General features: G+C 37.7%; 1 protein-coding gene across 3 annotated transcripts in view; it reads right to left on the bottom strand.

Moving 5' to 3' along the window:
* Positions 1-4,438: 4,438 nt before the first annotated feature.
* Positions 4,439-24,503, bottom strand: part of SENP6 (SUMO specific peptidase 6) — a 72,657-nt gene continuing 52,592 nt past the window's right edge. For 2 of the 3 annotated variants that reach the window (XM_083374213.1, XM_083374214.1), the window contains 8 exons: positions 24,252-24,374; positions 23,549-23,641; positions 21,938-22,362; positions 19,677-19,780; positions 14,080-14,168; positions 8,962-9,030; positions 8,719-8,869; positions 4,439-8,059 (listed from right to left, as the gene is read on the bottom strand). In XM_083374213.1, coding sequence (XP_083230339.1) covers positions 7,859-8,059; positions 8,719-8,869; positions 8,962-9,030; positions 14,080-14,168; positions 19,677-19,780; positions 21,938-22,362; positions 23,549-23,641; positions 24,252-24,374 — 1,255 coding nt within the window. In that variant the 3' untranslated portion in view covers positions 4,439-7,858. The remainder of the gene's footprint in view (positions 8,060-8,718; positions 8,870-8,961; positions 9,031-14,079; positions 14,169-19,676; positions 19,781-21,937; positions 22,363-23,548; positions 23,642-24,251; positions 24,375-24,503) is intronic. The other variant, XR_014493836.1, reaches the window with a different exon arrangement.

The raw sequence follows: 24,503 nt of genomic DNA, 5'->3' as shown, positions 1-24,503 counted from the left end.
TTGGGCTACCAGGATGTTGTGTTTTTGAGCCAACTCTTGCCGGGCATGTATATGACATGTCTATTGGTATTTTAAGTGCTCCCTTGATTATTTAAATCTGGTCTTGCAACACATTTTTACACTTCAAATTTGATCTCTGATTATGTTCTCTAGGATAGGGGTCCCAAATCTGTGGGCCACGGTCCACTAGCGGGCCGCAGCCATTTGGCTACCAGGCCACGTGAAGGGATGGCCAGTGCACGCGCACTCACCCCCTACACTCACACTAGCGCCACCCCGAGCATCCTGCTGGTGCTAGGGCCACCCTGCCCCCGAGCGTCCCATTGGCACTAGTGCTGCCCTGAGCATCTCACGCCAGGGCTAGCACCACCCCATTTACAGCACTTGTGCCCATGCGGCTCCATTTGCATGTACACATGCGCTTGTGTGTAGCCATTGGCATGTGCGCATACTGTGCGCAGCCCATTTGCATGTGCATGCAGGGCTCATTTTTGCACATGCATGCACACAGCCCATTTGCACATGTAGCAGTGCCTGCTTCCCTTTCCGGGCTGCCAAGCCAAAAAGGTTGGAGACCTCTGCTCTAGGATTTGCCTCTCTCCATCATACATTTGCATTACCTGAACTTGCCACATTTTTCATTTTTTCACGGAGATTTCCTTAGAGCAGACATGTCAAACCTGTGATGTCACGTGACATCGCACAACATATCGGAGCTTTTTCTCCATTGCCAGCAATGGGCTGGGTGCGGTTTTGGAATAGTTTGACACCCCTGCCTTAGAGGCTTCTTTGAGTCATGCCCTGTTTATCTAGAAAGAAAAGACTCTTGTGGCAATACCTTTTTTTTCTATGTATAAGCATTCTTTGATAACCTAGTCAAGGTTGATCTCCTTGTTTGTAGCCATTTATAACAAAAGAAAAATAATCTTTTATAGTCTAAAGAAACTATCATGTTGTACAGTATATCAACTCTACAAATGAACATAGCTGCAGCCATTTTCCCTATTCATTTTCGGTTGCCTCATAGAATGGAGGGAGGTAGGTTTGCCAAGTGCTTCGCTAGTCTAAATAAACTTTTATCCCATGGGAAGGAAAATTATTGGCTGCTCCAGAGACTTGCAGAGCCTTAGGGGTAGGATTTTTAAACTTTGTATTGGGGAATTGTTACGTGTGTCTCCAGACTTGGTTTCACTTTTGATGGTGTTGTTAGCTGCGAAGTTGTGTCGGACCCATCGTGACCCCATGGACAACGTTCCTCCAGGCCTTCCTGTCCTCTACCATCTTCTGGAGTCCATTTAGGCTCACGACTACTGCTTCAGTAACTCCATCCAGCCACTTCATTCTCTGTCGTCCCCTTCTTCTATTGCCCTCAACCTTTCCCAGCATTAGGCTCTTCTCCAGTGAGTCCTTCCTTCTCATTAGGTGGCCAAAGTATTTGAGTTTCAACTTCAGGATCTGGCCTTCTAAAGAGCAGTCAGGGTTGATCTCCTCTAGAACTGACCGGTTTGATCGCCTTGCAGTCCAAGGGACTCGCAGGAGTCTTCTCCAGCACCATAGTTCAAAGGCTTCAATTCTTTGGCACTCAGCCTTTCTTATGGTCCAACTTTCACTGCCATACATTGCAACTGGGAAGACCATAGCCTTGACTATACGCACTTTTGTTGACTGGTGATGTCTCTGCTTTTTAGTGTGCTGTCTAGATTTGCCATGGCTTTCCTCCCCAGGAGCGTCTTTTAATTTCTTGGCTACAGTCCCCATCTGCAGTGATTATGGAGCCCAGGAAAATAAAATCTGTCACTACCTCCATTTCTTCCCCATCTATTTGCCAGGAATTGAGAGGGCTGGATGCCATGATTTTGGTTTTCTTAATGTTAAGTTTCAAGCTAACTTTTGCACTCTCCTTCTTCACCCGCAACAAAAGGCTTTTTAGTTCTTCTTCACTTTCTGCCATTAGAGTGGTATCAACTGCATATCTTAGGTTGTTGATATTTCGCCCGGCAACCTTAATTCCAACTTTTGATTCATCTAGCCCTGCCTTTCTCATGATGTGCTCTGCATATAAGTTAAATAGGCAGGGCGACAGTATACAGCCTTGCCGGACTCCTTTCCCACTTTTGAACCAATTGGTGGTTCCGTGTCCAGTTCTCACTGTTGCTTCTTGACCCGCATATAGGTTTCTCAAGAGACAAATACGATGGTCTGGTACTCCCATCTCTTTAAGAACTTGCAACAGTTTGTTGTGATGCACACAATCAAAGGCTTTAGCATAGTCAATGAAGCAGATGTTTTTCTGAAACTCCCTAGCTTTCTCCATGATCCAGCGTATGTTGGCAATTTGATGGTACTTTGTAACTAATAAACATGTTCTTTGAGGAATTTGCAAGTGTCCCGTGTTCTGCTTTATTTGTCTCCGTCAGAACCATGACACAGTACTTGTTTTTTGTTAACCAGTATAGTTTTAATAAAGTGATTTGAGGGTTTGTGTTTATGTGCACTTGTTATGTGTAACATCACTCATTTACTATATACAAAGCATCCACATCTTATTTTCTGAAGCTCCGCTTTTTACCCAAGACCACAGTTGAGGAACATTTATTATAGAAACTACTATTTGAATGGAATTCCTAAAATTATAGTGGAAAGTCCAAGTTTACTTAATTGCATGTCTAGAATTTAATATATAAAAATTAAGTTTTGACCTCACTATTGGTTCTCATCTTAAGGAGAAAAAAATAAGCTGAAATTCTACACTTGCTGAGAACAAGTTTCTTTGACAAGATTTAACCAAATAAAAATGTATATTGCTGAATTGTCGGACATGTAATTTGAAAGTATGACTAAAGAGAAAGTCAATTCCATTTTGCTACCCATCTTTAAAGACAGATGGGTAAACACCAACCTTAGAACAAGACAAAACTGGTATGAAAGGCTATAGTTTTTTCAAAATCCTTAGCAATGAAGATGCTGATTGATAAAGAGTCTCAAACATATATAATTAAAGAGTGTCTCTAGTAAAAGATTTAACTGCAGAAAAGATGCAGGGAATGAAATACAGCTCTTGGTCTTTCCTGTTGGAGAAGAACAATGCAGCAAAATTAGCAACTCAATAAAATTTAGATTTCCTGGAAAAAAAGCTAGCATTTTGCTTGAAGAGCTGCTAATGAACAGTGTAAAACCAGCTCAACCATGGGAAGTCATAGATGAGTAAAATAAAAGCTTCATTTTGGAGATCATCTGTAAAAATAGGAATAAAAATATTATTGGATTATACTGCTTCATTATGTAAGCATGACATTATATGCTTCCTGTCTCAAAGCTGACTGCATAATGAAAGCAAGCAGGTGTGAGAGAAATGAATTAGTGTAGGGTCACCTTCCGCCACACATTCTACAACCTGATTTGAGGCAGCAAACTGTGAATTTGAAATGGATGAATTTAAAATAACATTTATCACATCGTTCCCTCCCACTATGCTTTAATGGATAAACTTTTGAGAACAAAGCAACAACATGCAGGCAGCTTGCAAAATCACTATAGTAAATGAATATGGAAAATGAAAAAATATGGAGTTAGATACTGAAAAAGAGAATACTGGAAATATTGTTTTAAGTATTTTTATACATCACTAAAGGTGACTTTTACAAGAAAGGATATTATTTTATCCATTTGCAATAATTTGTCTCATTTGAAAAGAATGAAATGTTAGGTAGAAAGATGCAAAACATCTAAATAAGAAAAAATAAACTATTTTACCTGGGATAACATATTCTGGATTTAAAATAGTCCCTTAATATCCTGTTCGTGTGAGCAAGCAATCCCTTAGCAAGAAAATTAAAGAACATCACAAGGGAATATTAAATGTCATCTCTACATCTGCTGCCAGCAAATGTTTACCAGAGAGTCATAAATTTTTCATGCTAAGTAGCCTAAAACTTTTATAAGAATTCTTGACTGCTATTCCATCCAACATGAAAAGGTATGCAAGATATATATTAATTAGCCTGCCACTTGATATCATTGTCTAAACATTCATTTATTCATATTCCTTTTAGTGAACTGAATTGTGCCCTTGTGCCAGAATAAAAACAGATATACAGTAACTTTTAAGCAAGAATGCAGTTGAATGAATCTATTCAGAAGTAAGGCTTACTGATATTTAGCAAACCTTTTTCCCAAATAAGCTTGTATAAAATTGCAAAAAAGGAAAAATGGAGGAAAGAGATGAAATCTGAAGGTATTAGAAAAAAAAACAGCCCAATGTTTTTAAATTTAAAATTATCTTTTACAAATTTTATAATGAATGTATTCTACTATAGGTAAATTTTAAAATGAGAAAAGGCAGAGCTCTAGAACAATCTAACTAACACATGAATTAATCTCCAATGGATAAATTATTTTTAAAGACTGTTACTAAGAACACATCTATATTTACCTAAACCAGTGTTTTTCAACCTTTTTTGGGCAAAGGCACACTTGTTTCATGAAAAAAATCACGAGGCACTCCACCGTTTTCCGCACCATTGGACCTCCCCACGGTCGCTACACGAACGGTCGTAAGTCGAGGATGACCTGTGTTCTCAAGGGGTTGGACTAGATGACCCCCAAGGCCCCTTCCAACTTCTTCTTCTTATTATTATTATTATTATTAGCCTCTTTATTTCATTTTATTTTATTTTGGGGCTTTTGTTTGTTTTTGCTGTGAAGGAAAAGGAAAGCTTGCATTTCTTTTTAATTTATCTTTCTGTATTTTCTTTTTTCTCTTCTTTTCTTTCTTCCTTCCTTCCCTCCCTCTCTTTTCTTTCTTTATCTTCCTTCCTGCCTTTCTCTCTCCCACTTTCTTTCCCTCCCTCTCTCAATTTCTTGCTTTCTACTTGTTGTGGAAACTGGAAGCTACTTGCATTTCTTTTTAATTTTTCTTCCTGCTTTTTTTCCTTCCTTCCTTCCTCTCTCTCTCTCTTTCTTTTCTATTCTCCTTTTTTTCTTTCTCCCTCCCTTTTCCCCTTCCCCCTTTCTCCTTTTTTCCCTTCCTTTTTTCTTTCTTTCTCACCTTTACCATCAAAAGCACTTCACTCCAGAGGGGGGGGAAACCCCAAAGGTTTTTAATTGCTTTGGTCCAAAGGACATTTTATTATGGAACGTATCAAAAGGACAGGTTAAAAAAAAATCAGCCGTGTAATTTTTCAGACGCAAGCGAAGCCTCCAAGAGCGAAGCGGTCAGATCCCTCTATTTCGGGCTGGGGCGAGGGGTCGCGGCGAGCAAAGAAAGCGGAGCCAGGCAGCCGACCAGGCGGGAGTCTCGCATCCTCAGCCATGCGGGGAGTAAGGAGTAAGCGGCGCGTGCTGGGGAAGAAGAGCTTTTTCGAACGTTGCAGGCAACCAACCACGCGACAGCTCAGGCGAGCCGGGCTGGCCGCTTGTCCGTCCTCTTCTGATAAGCGAGCCGGTCGCCTCTCCCCAGCTTCTCTCTCTTCAGCAAGAGACCCTCCGAAGCCAGAGAAGGGGTCGGAGCCCTGGTGCCTAGAGAGGTCGAGCCCACTTCTTTTCCCGGGCTTTTGCTTCCAGCGAAGGCTCCGGTGACCAGCGCTCCCCACCAGAGAGTCTTGCAGCACCGCTCCGCCCGCGGCTGTTCCTCCTCCTCCTCTCACCGCTGTCTCCTAGGTCAGTGTTTTTTCAATTTTTCCCACGGCACACCAGGCAACATCTCGCGGCACACTAGTGTGCCGCGGAACAGTGGTTGAAAAACACTGACCTAAACAATATGCGTTACAAATACTCATGGTCACTTCAATTGTTTTCAATGTTTTATTAAAAAAATAAATCTTTTGTCAACATGTTTATCAGCTTGCTGCATGAATGATCCTTTACCATAACATTAAGAGAGAAACATTGCTTTCTTCACATCTTGAAAAGGAATACAAGCTCCAGGCCATTCTCAGGAACAGACCCAAACAAATAAAAACTAGGATAGGCCACAACCTATTAAAAACAAAAGCAAAATCTAATTTCATATAAGTCCAAATATTGCAACAAATAATCTTGCACAAGAATGTGCATTTTGCTATTAAGGTTTCCCTACCATGTGTTCAAGTAACACTAAAAAAAAATCAAAATAAGTAAATTACATTTGTTGTCAACCCCTTATTCTTACTTTTCTTTTCTACTGCTATTCTGACAAATTTCAGACATAGACTGGAAAATGTAGAACAAATGTTTCTCTTTCTTTTCTAATACCAAGAATTGATTTTATGTTAATTTGTTGGAACAAATAATCTCAGTTTATTTGTTTTAATACTGACAGTGTCATGAGAGCCCCATTATTGTGCGTCTATTAAAAATAATTTACGGAGGAAAACATGGAAAGCTTTGCCACTAAGTTACTATCCTATTATTGTTACATTGAGGTGTATAGGATTTAAACAAGGTGAATTCAGGGCAGCAGACCAAAGTGATGTATTCTTCAGAATTTTTCTTTGGACAAAGCAATCTCTGACCCTGTACAAAACATGACTATTGAGGTGACATCAACATAATAAAAGCAAAAAATTGGGTGCAAATATTCTTTCTACACAGAATGTTCTACTGTGAAGAGGCTGAAAAGGATTGTATGTTGCAATGGCAATATTGCCTGTTTCATCCACAATATTTTTCATTACATCAAAGTTATCCTCCTTCCCAAAAAGAAGAATTTCTTTTTAACAAAGGCGCTATTCAACAAACATATTTGCAAAAGTGTTTCAGTTCCCTCATTTGAGGACAATATCTTGTGAGTATTTTTAAAACGTAGTAAGACCTAGTTGCTTCCTTTTGGATTTTCAGAGGTTGGTATAAGAAAGCTATTGTCTTTTTACACAATTTAAAAATCAAATTACATCATGGAAATAATGCCAACAAGGTGACTTAGAATCATTAGAGACTTCTAGTTTAAGTAAGAAGCAAGCAAGCAATGATGTCTAGCAATATTTTGGTTTTTCTGTGTGTTACAAAAAATAGTACTCATACATTAAAAAAATTTCGGATAGATAAAGCACATATGAATGCAACATTCAGAATTCTGACAGAAAATTTAAGGTGGGCAATTTGCTGCTACATTTACCAAAAATACAATTTATAATGAAAGGATTGTGAAAATACATTTAAACAACATTCAGGAACCACATAAAATAATAAAGGAGGATCTAACAGTACTACTCAAGCCACCTTTGAGACTCTATTATAAATACTGCTTGAGTAAGACTTGCAATCAGAAAGCAGCATTTCCCAAGTATTTGTGAACCACTTCTCCCAGTAATCTGAAGCATTTGTTGCTGAATATTGTATTGCTTGCACTTGGATTTTTAAATGCAAACCACTCACCTTGGAAATACAATGCATTTAGACACATTCTTAATTTTTTTGCACATTTCTGAAGCAGAACATCTTGTAATGGCAATTGTAAATTAAAATATGAATTTGATTATCTTTCTACATAAGCATTCCCCATGCAATATAGAAGTCTTACTGGGAAATATTCAATAAATTTACTTAACACAGAAAAAGTTAACCAATTTATCCTATAAATATTTTATTTGTTTTGTGTCTAGAATTTGCTATTAAGTTCTATAAACAGAAACACATAACAAAGGTTTCCTAAGTAGTGAAAAACATAATTACAAAGGTTGAAAAAAGTTGGCCTAATCAACATATATACAGATTATTCTACTTAATACACTGGGGGAATTGGATTTATATCCCTCAACAGTAAGTTTACTTACTGATAATACTAGAAGTCCTTTGTTTTGGTAGAGACAAGTAAATTTCAAGGTGATTTTTTTCCCTTTTTTAATTTTTTTTGATGTATAGTTAATAAATGACAAAAGATTCAGCTGCTGATAAATTGTTCTGTTCTTTCTTGAAAATATTTATCTGTTAGATTAGTGTCTTTCTGCCCCTTCCTTTCTTTGTTTTGCTGTTCTTGTAGATTCAGGATTATGTTTTTTATTTCTTCTCGTTTTGTTTTCATTCTTGGACGTGGAAACCAGTCTGTTAGATTCATTGGCAGTTCAAAGCTTAGAATAGGATTCTAGGAGAAACCAAACAGACAGACTTACAGTAGTGTCTACATGGAATTTCTACATAATAACATTGTACAAAGTACTACAGCTTTAGGAGTTAAAAATCTTGTCAATGTTACATTTGAAACTTTTCCCAATCCTTCATGCACATTTTTAAAAGTTTCAATGATGGCACTTTTCTGTGGATCCAGCTCTATCCATCATCTGCATTTCATAATAGTCTTACACAACAGTCAAGACTGCTAGGAAATCTTCCCACAAATATATTCACACTATTCTCCCTTTCTGGGGGTTACCTACCTACCCTTCTAGGAACTCTATTCTAGAAAACAAACAAACACCCGCAAACATGATTTGCCTTCTCAAGAAGCAACAGGCAAAGCATGAAACAAATAGGGAATTCATCTAAGAATGCACCTGTACAATTCTATTGTTTAAATAGTAGAAATCAGTCTTAATAAATCAAAACTCTTTCACCGTCTTGACATTTATTTATTTTATTCATAGTTTATACTGTGCTAATTATATGCTTGTGTAATTTTAACAAAGACTTTACCATTTTTAAAGCAATGTAAGATATAAATTATGTAAAATGAATAAAATATTGAAACTAAATTAACTTAGAACAAAAATCATAATGTAACATTTGAAGGACCAAAAAATTCACCTCAAAAAAGCTCTCCACATACTGTAAAACATAAACTCCACAGTCACTGAAATTGTTCTGTTGTGGCACTTTGGGGTTTGAGCCTTTCATGACATCTTTGGAGAAACTTCGTCTGCTCCCTTTCCTTACTTCCCATTCCACTTCCAAATACCTGCAACACAAAAATCAAGCACCAGAAGAACATTGGTACTGAGTATTCCAATATGGAAGATAAGTTTAATATTATAAAGGCTAATTACTTACTCCCTTAGTGTTCTGACAACATTTGATCGGGAAGGGCCTCTTAGTGAATCCATCAGCAGAATGCAAGGCCTAAAAAAGATACAGTATGTTTTCACTTCTTTGCTATACTCTCACATTAAATCATTTAGGTTACAGATATGAAGAACCCTTTTCTGTTCACATTATGAATAGAATATGGTATTCAATTTTGTTTTCATCCAAATATCAAGTCTACAAAAATTGTATGGTGAACTATAACTAGATTTAGTCTTTCAATCAATCAATCAATCAATCAATCAAAATAGAGCTGGAAGGGACCTTGGAGGTCTTCTAGTCCAGCCTCCTGCTCAAGCAGGAAACCCACATCATTTCAGACAAGTGGCTGTCCATTCTCTTCTTAAAACCCTCAAGTGATGAAGCACCCACAATGTCTGAAAGCAAAAGCTGTTCCACTGGTTAATTGTCCTCACTGCTAGGAAGTTTCTCCTTAATTCCAGGTTGCTTCTCTCCTTGATTAGCTTCCATCCTTTGTTTCCTGTCTTGCCTTCTCGTGCTTCGGAAAATAAGTTGACCCCCTCCTCCTCCTTGTGGCAGCCTCTCAAACACTGGAATACTGCTATCATATCCCCCCTAATCCTTCTTTTCTCTAGACTGGCCATTCCCAAATCCTGCAACTGTTCTTCATATGTTTTAGTCTCCAGGCCTTTAATCATCTTATTGCTCTTCCTTGCACTTTTTTTCCCGAAGTCTCAAAATCTTTTTGTAATGTGGTGACCAAAACTGGATGCAGTATTCCAGATGTGGCCTTACTAAGGCTTTATAAAGAGGTACTAATACTTCACCTGATTTTGATTCTATGCCTCTGTTTATACAACCAAGGCACTGCTGACTCATGTTTAAGTGATCGTCCACTAGGACTCCAAGGTCCCTCTCACAGTTACTGTTTTTCAACCAAGTTTCACCTAATCTGTACTTGTACCTTTGCTTTTCCTGCCCAGGTATAAAACCTTGCTTTCTCCACATTAAATATAATTTTGTTGAATAGGGCCCATTGTTCAATTCTGTCAAGATTTTTTTGGATTCTGAGTTTATCTTCTGGGGTGTTGGCTATTCCTGCCAGTTTAGTGTCATCTGAAAATTTGATGAAATCCCCCTCTATTCCCTCATCTAAGCCATTTATGAAGATATTGAAGAGTACTGGGCCTAAGACAGAACCTTGTGGTACCCCAATGCTTACTTCCCTCCATGTAGATGTAGTACCATTAAGGAGTGCTCGTTGAGTACAGTTTGTCAGCCAATTACAAATCCATCTGGTGGTGATGCTGTCTATCCCACATTTTTCTAGCTTACCAATAAGTAGGTTGTGGACTTCTTTAAATGCCTTGCTGAAGTCTAAATATACTATGTCCACAGCATTTTGCTGGTCTACTAATTCAGTCACTTTGTCAAAGAATGGTTTGGCATGATCTGTTTTTAACAAACTCGTGCTGGCTACTAGTTATATCTTTGTTTCTAGATGTTTCTTTGATTAAATTCAATACTAAGTAGGAACCTTTGTTATAAAAACAGGTCTAAACAGAACAAAAATAGGTACACTTAACGTTGCTCTGAAATACAAGTAGTCCTTGAGTTACAAATGTAATGGAGCCCGCCCATTCCACTCATGACTTGAAAACTCGTGGGAGTGAATCTCATACCTCAACTAAGATCAGTCCCTTGCTTGTTAAGATGAACGTGGTTCGTTAAGTTCACATGAGGTATCTCAGGGTGGGGAAGGCCATGGAGGGCCTAGTGATGGACCAGGCCCCCAGGGCCTTTCTGACCCACTAAGATAGCTCATGTTTTCCCTCTCTCTTCCTGCTGCGCCGGACTCAACTTGAAAAGATCTGTCTCTTCTCTGCCTTGGTTCCTGCTGCTGCCCAGATGAGGCTGGGGAACGCTTCCGTGTGCCTCTGGAGGTTGGAGCCGGCCGCTGGAGGTCTTTTCCAGGCCACTGCCGCTGGAATCTAAGGCCAGGACATGCTTCTGTGGCCCTCCGGAAGGTGGATCCAGGCACTGGATGCCTTATCCAGGCTGGTGCCGCCCAGCTCTGAGGCTGGGGGATGCTTCTGCAGCCCTCCAGAGGCCTGTTTCTGGGCAGAAGCAGTTTGGAAAAGGCCTCCAATGCCCAGATCGGGCCTACGGAGGGCCACAGAAGCATTCCCTTCCCTCAGATCCGGGCGGCAGTGGCCTAGAAAAGGCCTCCAGCATCCAGATCCACCTTCCAGAGGGCTGCAAAAGTGTCCCCTGGCTTTGGTTCTATTCTCTGTTGCAGAGAACAGAGGCCTAAAGTACCATGAGATCATGAGAGATCAGTAGCATGAGATCTTGCAACACTGATCTCACATGATCCTGTGTTACTTTAGACCTCCATTCTCTGCGAACGCACCGAAGGCCTGGAGCAGCCAAGAATGGAAGGATCTCTATCTTCGCAGGGTGAGTATTGAAGGCCTAGTACCTAGGGCAGGGGTCAGCAACCTCAAACAGTAAAAGAGCCACTCGGAACCGGTTCCCTCACAAAAGGAAAAAGTGGGAGCCACAAAAAATATGTGTGCATGCGTGTACATGCGCACATGCACAGAACAGGGTTTGCCTGAAGAGTAGAGCCAAGGCGAGATATGCACCTACCCTGCATATTTGAATTCATTGGTTGAACTTTTTTAGTCCCACTTTTTTTTTTTTTGGACTGCACATGGCAGAGGACCAGGAGCCGCAGGAGACAGCTGAAAGAGCCGCATGCGGCTCCAGAGCCGCGGGTTGCAGACCTGTGACCTAGGGAAATGCGGGGTGTGGGTGGGGAGGACTAGGGTGAATGTTGCCGTACTACTGTGGTCACTTGCAAGGGTGAACGACCGCCGTGGTGTGGCAACATTCATAATTTCGGGACTTGCTCATAAGCACTAGGAGGCACTCATAATGTAACTTTGAATGAGCGTTAAGTCAATGCTTGTAACTTGGGGATTACCTCTACTACACATTTTTGGAACCTGTAAGATTTTAAAAAGAAGGTTTTTTTATTTGTTCAGTGATATTTGGGTTGATGACTAAAACCTACTTTTAACATCCTTCTCTATAGGTTGAGCAAGAGACTCTGTTACAGCTTATGACTATTTATTGAGCTCTTCACAAAGGAAAAAATAGTTCAATATTTATGAGTCAGTCTCTTAACCTGCATTCTATACAATATTTGAAAATTAATGCTTAGAACAGTACTACAGACTGGGCTATGTATGTTTCAAACAATTCTTGTGGAATTTTTGCAAGACTGAAAAAATTAAATACACGACTGCTTAAATGAGTTGCTTGATTAAAGTACGTCTAATATAATTCTTCAAGTAGTAACATCTTTACTCAGGGAAATCTGTAAACAAGATACAGCTATTTTACTAAGTAGCAGAGAGATGCTACTTAAAACACAAATTCTGAGGCACTTCTTTAAGCCATTTTAAAAATATGCACAGCTGTGATATGAAATAATATAGACAAAGAAATAAATTGTTTTTCCACATTATTCCAGGAGGACAGATGCAATTTTAACTTGCAAACTATAATACCTAAAGGATTTCACTAAATGGAATTTGGAAAAAAGACTTCAGAAATATACTCTGTTCTACACCCAGTTATTTTTGATCTATTCAAAATTTAACAGCAATGTTCTTCTTTTCTCAGTCAGGGAACTACCTGGATATAAGTAGGCAATTCTAATGTTAATTAAAACTTCCTATCACAAAAAAAATTAAGAAACTGATGACACCATAAAAACATTAAAGTGACATCCAGTTTGATGCAGTAGTTAGGGCATCAGGCTGGAAAACAGGAGACTGTGAGTTCTAGTCCCTACTTAGACACAAGGCCAGCAGTTGACCTTAGGCGAATGGTTTTCTCAGTTCTAGGAAAAAAGCAATGGCAAACCTGCCAAGGAAACTGCACGGACTTGTCTTTGAGAATCAAACACAACTGAACGGAAAACAAAAAAGCAACACAAATAGCTTTGAGGTAAAATGTTGGGATACTTAAACAATTTTCCCCTTTTCAAAGAAAAGTTGGCATCTGATCTAATAAATAATAATAGTAATAATAATAGTAATAACAGAGTTGGAAGGGACCTTGGAGGTCTTCTAGTCAAACCCCCTGCTCAGGCAGAATATACCATTTCAGACAAATGGTTGTCCAACTGATTAATTGTTCTAACTGTCAGGAATGGATCAGGCATTCTTAGATTTCAGCCAGAGAATAAGATACAGAACAACCACCTCTCAGAATCAACTTGGGCCAAAGTCTGGCTTAAAGACGTAATAGTCTCACGGCAAACAGAATTTATGTCTTTATCAAATAATGATTATTAATTATGTCTGTTTTTCTGAATTTAGTTCCATCTGATGATGGACACAGCCGATCAAAGTTGCCAGAGAATTAGATTATTATTCCTCAGAAGACAGCAGTTGGATCCAGGCTTCTCTATTGAAGCACAGGATTTAGTGAAAGTTTTCTGTCAAGGAAAACAGATGGAACAAATACTTGATTCAGTTTCCCCTTCAGACTAGAATTCCGAAAAGATTTTGAAAACTAACAATACAGGTAGTCCTCTAATTATAACAGTTCATTTAGTGACCGTTTGGAATTACAACGGCACTGGAAATAGTGTCTTATGACCATTTTTCACACTTACAATCAGTGCCGTATCCCCATGATCACATGATCAAACTTCAGATGCTTGGCAACTGACACATATTTATGGTGGTCACATTGTTCCAGGGTCATGTGATCATCTTTTGTAACCTTCTGACAAGCAAAGTCAATGGGGAAATCAGATTCACTTAACAACTGTGATACTAACTTGACAACTGTAGTGATTCACTTAACTGTGGCAAGAAAGATCGTAAAATGGGGCAAAACTCACTTAGCAAATGTCTCACTTAGCAACATAAATTTTGGGGTGTAAGTCAAGAACTACCTGTAATACAAAAGTAAATTAGAAAGAATTTTAAAATGACAAACAGTTTGGGAGCAGAACTTGTAATGATTTTCAAGATGGCATTTCATCTTTGCAGCTTACCTGAAGAGGTATACAAGTTATAAATATCTTACTTTAAAACTTACTGTTTGCATGTAGTCGGCTTTAGATGCCATCGTCCTAATTCTGAATTACAGTTATCATCAGCAAGACCATCATCATCGCTACTATTGTCCTAGAGAAAAAAAAAACTATTTTAATATAATGTTCAAAATCAGAGTTATAAGAAAAATAGGGATCTGCTACATGATCTGAAGTACATAGGCAGAAATTCAGCTTCCCCAAACTTTATCAATAGTAGCAATTAAATGTTTTACTATTCTACCCTCCAAATATGCCTTTGAGATTGAAAAGGTTCGGGGTAATCAGGAATGGATATTACGTATGTGTAAAAGCACTGTAATCTTCGTGTACTTTTGATATGTTATTCATAACAAATTTCTGAATTCATATTTCATTCATGTCTTTTGCATCTGCTCTGGGAGATGAACCTCAAATCGCTAATATAAATAAAGTAGATTCTGTAAGCCTGGTATCTGCTTACTCTCCATTTCTCAAAAAGCTATATTGGAGCATTATTAAATAGTGTAAATATAACCCAAGATAACTGTCATCTTCTAACTTTTCTTAATACTGTTAATAATTGTAACAATAACAGCCATCAAAAATTGATCAGCCTTTAATTTCCATAATGAATTTCTTGCCATGTAAATAATTATGTCATTAGTAGAAACGGCTATTTTTTAAATGTTTTTGCTTTTTGATATTAAAAAAAAAAGACAGAAGTTCATTTAAGGTACTCAAACACTCTGCTGAAATACCATCTCCCAATACGCATAGGATTCTACCAAGCAATTTAAAGGAGTCTTTGGGGACAGTACCAGTTTACACACTGAAAACTGAAGCCTGAAATCAGGGCTTATCCAAGTGCATATTTCTCCATACACATGATTAAACTCTAATTTAAAAATTATATCATAGCACAGTCTTAACTTTACAATTCTGTAAAATCTTAAAAGAGACCTCGGTTTCCAACAGTCTTTCACCCTTTTTCAGCAGTTAGAAAGCATGTATGCAACTCCACAGCCATTTCATATTTTCTCCTCAGAGTGGCAAAAAGCATCTGAATTAGCCCTCTTGTCTTTGGATCGTAAAAGTATCAATTATTTCTTTTCATTGTTTGAACTTGGAGGGTACCCAATTCCCAAAACAATTCTGGATGGCTGACATCTATTGTTTGGAGCTACACATAAATATGATAAAATAATTCTTGCAGCAGCCCAAAAAATTTTTTTTATTTTTTATTTTAATTCCATTTATATCCCGCCCTTCTCCGAAGACTCAGGGCGGCTTACAAGCTTAGCAGTAGCCTTCATTCTATGTATATGCCTGCTTATTAGGGCTTTCACACACACCCCAAGCGGCATTATTACAAAGTCAGCTTAATTGCCCCCAACAATCTGGGTCCTCTTTTACCTACCTCGGAAGGATGGAAGGCTGAGTCAACCTTGAGCCTGGTGGGACTCGAACCTGCATTAATTGCAGGCAGCTGGTGTTACTTAAGGAGGCATTAGCCCACTGCTCCACCATCCTTACACCATCCTTACAGAAGAATGGGTTTTTCTGCTCATTTGTTCAGCTCATTTGTTGTAGAAATTAACATGATAAATATATTACAGAACAGCAGGGACATGGATTGTCCTGAAACAATCCAACTATGAAATTGATGGTTTGAGAAGGATGGGAATCAAGTGTGAAACCCAATTTGCTTTTTTATCCAAGCATGAAACAAAATGTGGGTGCTTTGAATAGCATCATATAGAATGTCCCAATGGCTACTTCATGGCTTATGACTGAGCTGCCCCTTTTTCAGTCAGTTTCCAGTCTAGCCAGGAAAATAGTAGGTCCTAGTTAACTGCTATTAGCTTAGATTGGTTCTAAAACTTTTGTTTTAGGGAAAATAGCATTCATTTGAGAAGTATTTTATGGTGGTTTGGGATAGTTTTTTTGAGCTTTAGGTGTGAGTACACGCTGGCATGCTTGTTTGTTCTCTTGTAAAGATTAAACAAATAAAAGGCTGCTGCTGTTGTTTGACAGCACGAATAACATTATTTATGCAATCAAAAAAGCAGTGGCAGACTTTTATTTGATTCTTTTGTTGCTACCAGCTACATCTATGTACTAACAAAAGCATCAGCATAGAAAAAAAAGTTGCTTTATTGAATAAATAATTTTAAAAAAGCCAAAAAGAAAACTTGATCAAGTTGTGTTTTCCCATTGTTTTTATTTTTTTTATTCTTTTATTTGTTTAAAATCAAGCCTTTCACCAAATCTGTAATTTGAATAATTGATTAATATTCAGCATGGACTACCATCCACTACTCTTGTGAACCTAGAGTAAAAGCAATTAGGAGCAGCTAGCTGCACATCCCCGTTTACCAAGGTTACAACTCCCAAAATATTTTGAATTCTGTTCTAAAGAAAATGGAAAACAAAGGTTACTACAGATTTTTTTCCCCCACTGGAATACCATGAACTCCAAATATTCTCTCAAAACATTATGCCTCAAGGTGAAGTCAAAAACATGTTTTTTATGCCTGGCTGAGTCCACAAGTCATAAAAGGGCCAAATTTGAAGACCCTTGGTATACATCCTTAAAACATAGGTAAAGATAAAGGTTCCCCCACACATGCGTGCTAGTCGTTTCCAACTCTAGGGGCCAGTGCTCATCTCCCTTTCAAAGCCAAAGAGCCAGCGCTTGTCCGAGGACGTCTCCGTGGTCATGTGGCCGGCATGACTAGATGCCAAAGGCGCACGGAACGCTGTTACCTTCCCACTGTAGTGGTCCCTATTTTTCTACTTGCATTTTTACATGCTTTCGAACTGCTAGGTTGGCAAAAGCTGGGACGAGTAACAGGCTAAAAGCCTGTGCGTAATGAAGAGCATAAGATAAGACCATATAGAAAAGCAACCGGGGTATATATAGTTGCAAAGAATATATTTAAGCTTTTTTTTTCCAAACTGAGAAAAACTGATGATCTGGATGACACAATTTCCAGTCTACAGATGCAATGATGGTGGAGCCTGCCTACTACTTACATTTGTATAAGATGGTAGCTGGATTTTATTTTACTGAATAAATTTTTCTTTAAAGGATCTGGTGTTTCAAACTACAAGGACTTGAAATTTTTATTATCTAACTAGCTATTATTGCATTTCATTAGAAAAAAGTACATGGTTTAAAAAACTAAGAGTCAAACTATTATGACTTTTTATCCAGGATATTGCAGCACTTTTTGATTTAAATTGTAAGCTTCCAAACTACATTCTTTGATATTTAAAACAATGTTGAAACAAAATTTGACTTCTTAACCATTTTAAATTAAAAGGGTCAAAGCAAACAGTGGTATAATACATTCTGATTAGTAGAATTTGATAATGCAGAATGAAACTTTATACAATTACTGAAACATTTTTTCGAAAGCAAACCAAATTGTGAGAAAGTCAACTTAAAAAATGAATTCAAATTCCTTACAACTAAATTCCTTTTCCAAATATTTAAGCATACACTATAGATTACAACTAAATCTAAGGAGACTTTGGGCTCTTACTGCCACTGTCTGTACATTATTATAATTACGGTATTCTTGCAGATAAAATTGAGCAGCTGAAATATCTATCAACACATAACACTGCAATAAGGCATCATTACATACCGTAACTATTACGAAGGGGAAAAAATGTAAATTCAAATACTTAAAAACAATGGTTAATTTTGCAGTAATTCTCTGGTTACCAATATGGTTGACAAACTGTAAATGAACACAGTTTAGCCAAATGTAACATCTGCTTTCTGGCTGCGCTTGAGAAATACATGCAAAAATCACTGCTATATTTCCTGAGAAGATGCTAAAACAAAAGGGTTCTGAGATTCTTGTTGCCTTTGTGCAGATTAATGCCATACTGCCTATACTTCCTCACCTCTTTGCTATATAGGATATGCCTAGACCTTGTATCATGGAGGCTTCCTCAAAGAACAAGAAGCAGAAATTTCATTTTCTTTGTATCTTTGTGAAAACTGATATGAACAAGGCAGCTGCTACTCAAGAGTAACAGTCAATAGCCTACATGAATGAAAAAAAAATCATATCTAATCTCTAGCAAACCTGAAAAAATGTATTCTCTTAACAATAACTGTATAGTCTGTCTTTATGGAAGTACAGTAATGAAAATTCTCACTTTTTACGATCAGAAAAGTGAGTAAAGCTTGCCTTCTAGTGGTTAGTACTGGGAATATGATTATGAAAGTGCTATCCAGAGCAGAGATTAGAAAATACTGTAATATTTTTAATGAACATATAGCAGATATATATATAAAAAAATTCTAAGCATGCCTGCATGTGCACGTGCGTACACACACACACCGCTTACAATTCCACCAATGAACTTTATCAAACAAAATACAACACAATATCAATTGTTATCTTACTACTTTTATTTCAAAAGAGTGATAAAATCACTTGTCTGCTAATTTAGAGCTTGCTTTACCATGGTTTATTGAGTAACTAACTACAAATAGTCCGTGACTTACTTATTACCACAACTGGGACTGATATTTCAGCCACTAAGTGATGGGGCTGTCAAGTAAGTTTTGCCCAATTTTATGACTTTTTTTGCCATGGTCATTAAATGAATCAAATAGTCAATAAAAATAATCCGGCTTCCCCATTGACTTTACTTGTTGGGAGTCCCCTAGGAAGGTTGCATATGGGACACTGCAGCCAACAAAAACATATGCCTGTTACCAAATGACCAAATTTTGATCACATGACCATGCGGAAGCTGCAATGGTTTTACGTGCAAGGTCCCTTCGTAAGTCACTTCTTCCAGCACCATAACTTTAAACTAGGGGTGTCAAACTGCTGGCCAATGGGCTGGTTGTAAGCCGCCCTGAGTCTTCGGAGAAGGGCGGGATATAAATGGAATTAAAATAAAATAAATAAAATACGGAGGCCGCTTCTATCCCAGCTCCGGCAATGCAAAAAAAGTTGCGATACGTCGCGACACGTGATGTGGCGAGTTTGACACCCATGATTTGAACAGTTATTAAACAAACTGTCCTAAACTGAGGACCACCTATATAGTCTCTCTCCCTCCCTACCTATTATTATATGGGTGTCTTTGTCAGACCAAAGGTTAAATCCTAGGCTTTTTTCTCCTGCCTTTTCAAAGCAATGGATTCTTGATCATTTTTCCCATGTTTGTACACTGACCTCTGTTCTGTATTTACACAACTGTTCCATATAAATTTAGTTTCTGCCTTCAATCCAGGAAATTTCCCAATGACAAACTAAGGCATAAAAAATATTTATGGCTATCTAATATATATACAACATGATAGCTCCAAACCAAGGAAACAATGTTACGGCCTAACAACATATTTGAACCCAGCCACTTGCTACAAGCTTGTTTAATGTCTCTCAAATTCAAAAATTGAAATAATCTCAATTTTACCTATGCCAGAACAAACAATATTTAAAACAGAATCATTTTAACAAGTTGTTCAAAGAATGATTACCATACTCATTCTACTTGTTTTCACTGTTTTTAAAACATTGTTGGGAAAGCTTACTCTGTATACAAAAATAACAGTTACCTAATCACGTTATTTTAGATGTTTTACCTGGTTATCTTGATCTTCTGGAAAATATATGAGCTCATCTTCATTTAGTATATTGCTGTCAGCAGAATTTTCGCTACAGTTTAGCCTGATTTTCTGTAAACCATCTGTATTCATCATGAAGATTAACAAAATAATATAAAGAAACATTATCATAACTTTATGAAAAAGGTTAAATCTCCAAAGGAATATTGTTTATTTTTTAGCATAAATCTTTCTTCTTAAAAAGGATTTAGTTTGGCTTGACAAATTAAAACTTCCTCTTTAACTATTACCATCAGCAACCTTACCCATGATTTGAGAACTTGGGAGTCGTCCTATTTATGGCAATTAATGCCCATATAAGTGGCTATCAGGCTGCTGTTTCAATTATCAAAATAAAAGCACTCCTATAAATTCCATCCTTAATGTTCTATATTTCAAGAAAACTATTCTAAAAAAAGGATATCACTATCATTACTAACTATATTAAATAGTTCAATATGTGAAAGATCACAGTAGCAGCTTGTTTTCTGATTATTCACTGTGAGAAAATTTTCCACGTTTTTTTCCATATGAACATATGGAATTCAGGCACCAGGAACAGTTTGACTCTGATTATCTCTAATGTGAAAACTGGAAAACATACTTGGCCCACACAAGTCCTACTTGTATCTACAAATCTCCATGTCACACTCGACATACCCAAGTCCCAAAGAGGATATAGCAAGATCGTGATCATATATTGATCAAGACTAAGTAGCTTTTACTTTTCCTCCACATGTTGCCATATATTTTATTATAAGTTGTAATGAAACAGACTTACAAATTAAGGTTACATACAAGTTTGGCAGTAAGCAAGTTGGTCAGGATATTAGGCCCTCTCTCTTCCTGATACATTAAGTGAACTGATTGTCCATCTAAATAACTCTTTAAACAACTGTATAAGCATATAGTCAACTGCAGGGATGTGAGGCTATTTTGTGAACTTGATCAATGTATACAATTCTGGACAGAATCTGGAGAGAAGTCATGCATGATGCAATGAATTCCTGGGTCTTAGAAAGCAGGCCTATTCCCTTAGGGCCAAGGTAACAGAACTGGAGAAGCAGGGGAAAATAGAGATTGGTGAAAAAAGTCACTGGGGGTGACAGTACTATCCCATCCCATATAATATCTCAATAATGATAAAGAACAGGGATGTTAAGACAGGAAGATGACACTCCAAGGAAGCCTGAACCAACCAAAAACATTGATGCAAGTAGACCTAAAAAAAGCAGTTACATTTACTGCAAAAAAAAGAGAAGATGATTGGCTAAAGAAAGTCACGTCATCTGGATGGTCATATATACTTTTAACAAATAAATAAATAAAGGCAAAAGTCAAAATGGGCAATTTTTTTCACAATCACTGGAACCTATTCAAAACTGGCTGCCAACTGCACTAAACATGTGGTCCTCAATGGAACTGCAACTACATGGAGGGAAGTATGCAGTGGGGTACCCCAAGGTTTTGTTTTAGGCCCAGTACTCTTCAACATCTTCATCAATGTTTTGGATGAAGGGATAGTTGGGGAACTCATCAAATTTGTTGATGACCTGGCAGGAATAGCCAACACTTCTTTGGAACCAAGAACAGACTTTTTTATACAGCCCATAATCAAACTTGTGGAATTTACTGCTAGAATACTGTTAGGCACTTTGCTTTTAAAAAGGAACTGAATCAATTCATTGAAAATCAGATGATCAGTGGCTAGCATTGCTGACAACTATTTGCTGCTTCTTAAATCATAGGCACTATTCCTTAAATACTAGTTAATGGGGAGCAACCGTCCTTACTTAAGGTGCATCCAGCTGACCACCATGTGATATAGAATGATGGACTAAACATTATTTACTCTAATGCACAGCTGGTTTTCTAGGTATTCTTGGGTGGAAGTCCTCTCAATCGTGCTTTTAATAAAACTTTGGATCTTCTGTACCTAAAATCCAAGGTGAGGTTGACCTGAACATTGGTTATAAAGGTAACCTGGAATAATTTTAAATATATAAATCTACCTGCAGGAAAACAAACTATTTTGACAATTAAGCACACTTCAACATTATAGTGGTTTGTTCATGAAATGCAATTATGTACACATACCCATAACATAACTGCCTTATCTACAATCTACCTATTTGTGCTCTAAATTACAAAGTTGATCAACCTGTTACTAAAGTGTAACATTTTTGTACTTTTTAAAATTCCCAATACTAAAACAAAATTGAATAGGCAAGACTACATACCACTAGCTTGGATGTGAATTTTATGTTCATTTTGCATTCCATTTGCCTCTGAAGTTTTAAGATCATGTTTAGGACATATGGGTTCCACAGTTCTGAATTCTTCTATAGCGCTGTTCAAATGATTTAATTTTTTAAAGCCACTTTTCTCAGAAGAGTTTCTTTTGCAGTATAGTGGTTCAGTCTCCTCCGAATCTGTGTTTGTGTCAGTTAATTCTGAAATATGTTTCTTGCTGAACAACTTCCTTGTTAGAGGAGACTGCTGTAATAGATCCATTTCAGGGCATACAGGAGATGAAGCACTTCTATCTTGATCTAAAGAGGAAGACTTAACCTGTGTAGATACATTTTCCTGGTAGTGTGGGTTAGCCTCATATATTGGTTTCTCGAAACCTGGAAAGCAGATGACAGCCAAGAACCAGTGTGCACTGCAAATGAAAAACAACAAAGAATTTAAAAGGTATCTTCATAACACGTCCTAACAGTATCCAATACATTTTCACAATGCTCCCCTACCTCTTCTTCCTGATAATGCTATATTTCAACATAACGTCAAGCGAAACTACCTGCTCATCTGTCTTGCTCTAACTTTAGAACTAAAATGGGAGGACAACCAATAAGGCCCACCCAGATATTTTGTTCTCTAATCATGAATGAGTCCCCGAGAATGGAATTAGAGCACACATCTCATTTAATTTCTTTCTGTTAAGAGAAAGGAATATGATTTACTCCTTGCCAGAAAAGTGTTTAGAACAGCTGTCAGGTATACTGAGGCATGTCACTGTAACTAATTCTATCCCCTCTCAAGCATGATGTGGAGAAGAGCAAGAAGAATCTGCTTCACAAGTTCCTCAAAGGGCAATGAATATGATGGCTGCTTTTAGAGATTATCTGCGAGACATAACAATCAGTGTGTATATTAAAGAATTCCCTTTTTGTATGTGAGAGAGGAGAAGGGAAAGCCTGTATATCAGACATGTCAAACACAAGGCCCGGGGGCCACATCCGGCCCGCATAGTTGTTTCATGTGGCCCGCGAAGCCATCCTGGAAACAGTGAGGGACAGGCCCCCACTGCCTTGGCCCTGGCCCAGAGACCCTCCTTCTGCCAGAGACCCTCAGATCTGTCCCACTCCTGCCCATGCCCCCATAGGCACCCTTGATGCGTAGGTCATACGCACTCTTGCCACACCCACCCAGTAGGCCACGCCCACCCTGGCCATACCCACCCGGCCCCTTGAGGGCAACCGCAATGCTGATGCGGCCCTCAATGAAATTGAGTTTGACACCCCTGCTGTATATTCTCAGAGCAAAGGGTGGCAAACTAAAAGGCAAAATCTCAAAAGAGCTAGGGCTTTTGAGGATCTCTCCATCATAGGTTCCAGTGGCATACACACCATATTACATCAGAATGTGCATGTTTGGTTCTGAACACAACTATTGTGATTTGTAAACTATGATTTATAATTTACCTTACACATGAATTATATAAATTAACCTTAAGTATGTTTTAGTTATATTCATATATTATGCTCAATAAATATTGTTAAAAGAAATATCTGATGTATGGATTCTACCAATATAAATGAAATTCCAATGCTCTACACATTACTTACGCTTCATTAAGAGGAACAAAAATAAAATCTTTTTCAAAAATATCAACATGTCGCGTCCATGTTTTTACTCGACCATGCCGTTTCTGCTGAATTCTGTGAATAAATTAACAGGAAATGAAATGTTTTTATAATTTTTTAGAAGATGTTTAGGGAATTAAGTATTAAGCATTTTTCTACCCACAGTAAGAATTTATTAATTACTATATTCTATATTCTTCCACACAGGTACTCATATCAGTACATTTCTCTAACCTAGAATCTCTAGATGTTATTGGATCCCAACATCAAATCAAAAACATATTAAATTGTATGAATTGGCTTTACATAAATAACTACAGGTAGTCCTCGACTTACAAAAGTTCGTTTAGTGAAAGGCAGTAAAAAAGTGACTTGTGACTGTTTTTCACACTTATAACCATTTTAGCAAGCTTGGGGGTCATGTGATCACTTTTTACAACTTCCCGACAAGCAAAGGCAATGGGGAAGCTAGATTCAGTTAATAACTGTGTTGCTATCTTAACAACTGCAATGATTCTCTTAATGACTGTGGCAAGAAAAATGGGGCAAAATTCACTTAACAAATGTTTCGTTTTAACAACAGGAATTTTGGGCTCAATTGTGGTCATGAGTCGAGGACTACCTGTATTTCTGTTAGGCAGCTTGTTTAACTGAAATTTTACAAATATCTCTTAGCTAGACTTACGTGAGCTTTGAAGTTTCTTGAAGGTTCCTTCTCTCTCTTTGATTAAGGCGTTTGTAAAAAAAGGAACTAAACACATGAATCCTATCTGCATCTTCTTTTTTTAACTTTTCTAGCACCAGATACCTTTATTTTGAAACAGAGAATACACAATATATTTGGCACAAAGTTAAAACTAAAACCATAAACTGTAATTTGCTTTAAATGTTTTAAAAAGTAATATTCCAAATCTTTTATCTGAACAATCTGAACTAT

Source organism: Vipera ursinii (assembly GCF_947247035.1).
Source record: "Vipera ursinii genome assembly, chromosome: 1".
In the NCBI taxonomy this organism is placed as follows: domain Eukaryota; kingdom Metazoa; phylum Chordata; class Lepidosauria; order Squamata; family Viperidae; genus Vipera; species Vipera ursinii.
Note: the sequence above shows the minus strand (reverse complement) of the source record. Positions and strands in the feature narration are given on the sequence as shown.